The sequence below is a fragment of the Amphimedon queenslandica genome, unplaced genomic scaffold (genome assembly GCF_000090795.2).
Source record: "Amphimedon queenslandica unplaced genomic scaffold, v1.1 AMPQUscaffold_10306, whole genome shotgun sequence".
Classification (NCBI taxonomy): Eukaryota; Metazoa; Porifera; class Demospongiae; order Haplosclerida; family Niphatidae; genus Amphimedon; species Amphimedon queenslandica.
Window position 1 is genome coordinate 1 of NW_003549423.1, and position 2,925 is coordinate 2,925.

Here is a 2,925-nt window from a genome sequence, read left to right on the forward strand (position 1 = left end):
CATCTTTATCCAAGATATGCATCAACGCTGCCCTTGGGTTTGATACTTTTATGATAATGAGACACGGGTACCGCCCACCTGGTACTGGCCCATCTAACGAGACCAGACGCCCTCTCTTTAACCACATCCCTGGGTCACAGTTAGGCTGCTACTTTTGTAACGATGTTGTAGCCCCCACTGACTCTACTCGTGACCGTACCCTAGACCAGCAGTGCACTGTATCAAGGCCTGGTCTCTCCATGATAGCAGGTGGTCTGGCAGTAGAACTGCTCTCCTCTTTATTACAGCATCCTGATAAAGGGCTGGCCCCTGCTGATTCTAATCCTGATCAAGAGGACATTAATGAGACTGGGTCTGAGGCCAGTCCTCTTGGTATTGTCCCTCATCAAATTCGTGGATTCCTCTCTCGTTTTCAAAATGTCATACCGGCCAGTCAGAGGTTTGATAAGTGTACAGCTTGTTCTGATGTTGTCCTTGGAGAGTATGCTAAGGATGGGTTCCAGTTTCTATTGAAAGTGTTCAATACTCCGAATTATCTAGAGGACCTGACTGGTCTGAGTCAGCTGTATGCTGATACTCTTGAAGATCATGTGTGGGAACTGAGTGACAGTGACACTGAGGAGAATTAGGAACTATTATTATTATTATTATTATTATTATTATAAACCCAAAAAACAAGAACTAATTAGAGCTAATAATAGAGAAAAACAAAAAAAAGGGAAAGGAGAGGGAAGGCCCTATGAGGAAAAAATAAAATAAAATATTATTATTATTATTATTAGGTGTGATATGCTGCTTTATTGTTAACTTTTTAGTTTAATGCAATTTTACATATTTAGTGTGAATATTTGGTATCTACTGAATGATAGGAATTTTATTACTTGTAATTAAAGTATTATACGTAATACGTGGGTGGGGGTGGCTGAAAATGTCTTGGAAAAGGAACGAGACAAGTCAGTATATCTGTCTCTTCTCTTTATATCTCTTTCTTTCTTATTCTCTCCCTTACTTTACTCCTCTGTATCCTCTGCTTATTATAACTATTCACTATATTACTGTGTCCTCTTGTTATCTATAGTCTATCAACCAGTGGAGAGGAGGGATCACTCTACAGTACAGGTAGGAGACTACCTGTACATGTGGGGTGGGAACCCAGCCTGATCTCCCTGGAGCACACAATAATGAAGAGAAGAAATCAATGTGTTCTGTAATGGAGGTCTGTCACCTACCAACTGGTGAGTGGGTACAAAAGCCTAACCACTGGTGACCCTCCACTTGGTGTCAGTGGCTATGCTGCTGCTGTCATTAGAAATGAAATATTCTTTTTTGGAGGCTGGTGTGGTCATTTTGGCTGCTTTCATAATAGTTTATACAGGTAATCATAATAGTTACTGATAAATATTATATAATATTTTATACAGTTTTAATGTTGATACCTTCAATTGGAAGGAACTCTCTCCTACTACATCTCATCATGGTCCTATGATGAAGTACTTCTGTGGCATGATAGCAATAAAAGTGAATGGTGAGGACTATCTTGTAGTAATTGGAGGAGAGGGACCATCTTCTGTTAATACCCCAACACAACCTGGTGCCCAGTACAATCAAGATCTATTTCATTCCCAGGAACGTTGCAATGAAGTACATATGTACAGATTAAAAACTGGTCAGTATAATATGATATTAGGTTTATAAATGTAGTTTATATACAGTAATTAAATTGATGTACTTATTATGTATGACATCATAATCCTCCTGGTTACATCTTAGTACCCAACTACTATAACTGTAGCCTATAGCACTGGACTTCCACCTTGATTGTAAGTACCAGTCTCCTCAGAGATTAACATACCCATTGACTTACTAGTCACTATTAACAGACTGAGGGGTTTCCCCATTATTTAAAATTGGTTTGCTAGGGATGAGTCAGACAGTCCAGTATTGAGAAATGGATGTGAAGGGTTAAAATGTTGTTGTGGTATCCCAACTCTTCCTGTTCTGTCTGATCCACACTAGACTATGTTCTAATGTATCTATCTCTTGTGTTCCAATAGTTATAAAAATATAAATATTTCTAAGTTTGTAATTAAATACTGTACAGGGTTCTTCCCAGTCAGTGGTGGAATGTGGTTAAGATTTGTTCCTGCCCCATACCTCACTCCTTCTCTTGGCAATGCTAACCTACTCTATCCATGGCTTTGTATTAAAATTTTGGTGGAGCTTCATTTTTCCAATGGCGGAAATTTGCCAAATTTTCTCCCTGTTACATGTACATGTACAATCATTTGTCCAATATGATTAATTCACAGTGTGTGTGTGTTCATATTATTTTTATTATTTTTAGGTGAATGGACTTCACCAACTGTCACTGGAGACAGACCACCTCCTATTGATCAGTTCACTCTAACATCAATAACTAATACCACTGCTATATTGTTTGGTGGTAGTTTTGGTGGTAATACTGGTTATGGTGATACAAAGAATAATGATGTATATGTATTTGAATTTACTGATACATCAGTGGTGAGTGTATTATTAGTATAATTACATGAATAACATGTATTAATTAATAATGTATTGTACATGTATGTGTGTATTATTATTGTGTGTGTGTTTTATGATAATTAAATATTTTATTATTTTAGAAATGTACAAAGTATTATCCTATAAGACGAGTAAAATGGCCTAAGGAGATATGTGCTCATTCCAGTGTATTGATCAACTGTAGCTCAGGACCACACCTACTAGTGGTGGGTGGATCATTCCTCACCAGTTACCGTTGGTTGTTAAATATAAACAAAATGGAATGGAAAGAACTGGTAAGTATTATAATATAATTGTGGTGAGCATGAGTGAGTCCTACTAGTACGAGACCACTGTGATCTGTCTGTCTGTACATGTACGTCACTTCTCAATGATAATCAA

General features: G+C 37.5%; 1 protein-coding gene across 1 annotated transcript; it reads left to right on the forward strand.

The window, feature by feature from the left end:
• The first annotated feature begins 6 nt into the window (after nt 1-6).
• Nucleotides 7-761, forward strand: LOC105315424 (ubiquitin-like modifier-activating enzyme ATG7). Its single transcript, XM_011410076.2, has one exon. The coding sequence runs from the start codon at nt 51-53 to the stop codon at nt 627-629; it is 579 nt and encodes a 192-aa protein (XP_011408378.2). The 5' UTR covers nt 7-50; the 3' UTR covers nt 630-761.
• The last annotated feature ends 2,164 nt before the right edge of the window (nt 762-2,925 follow it).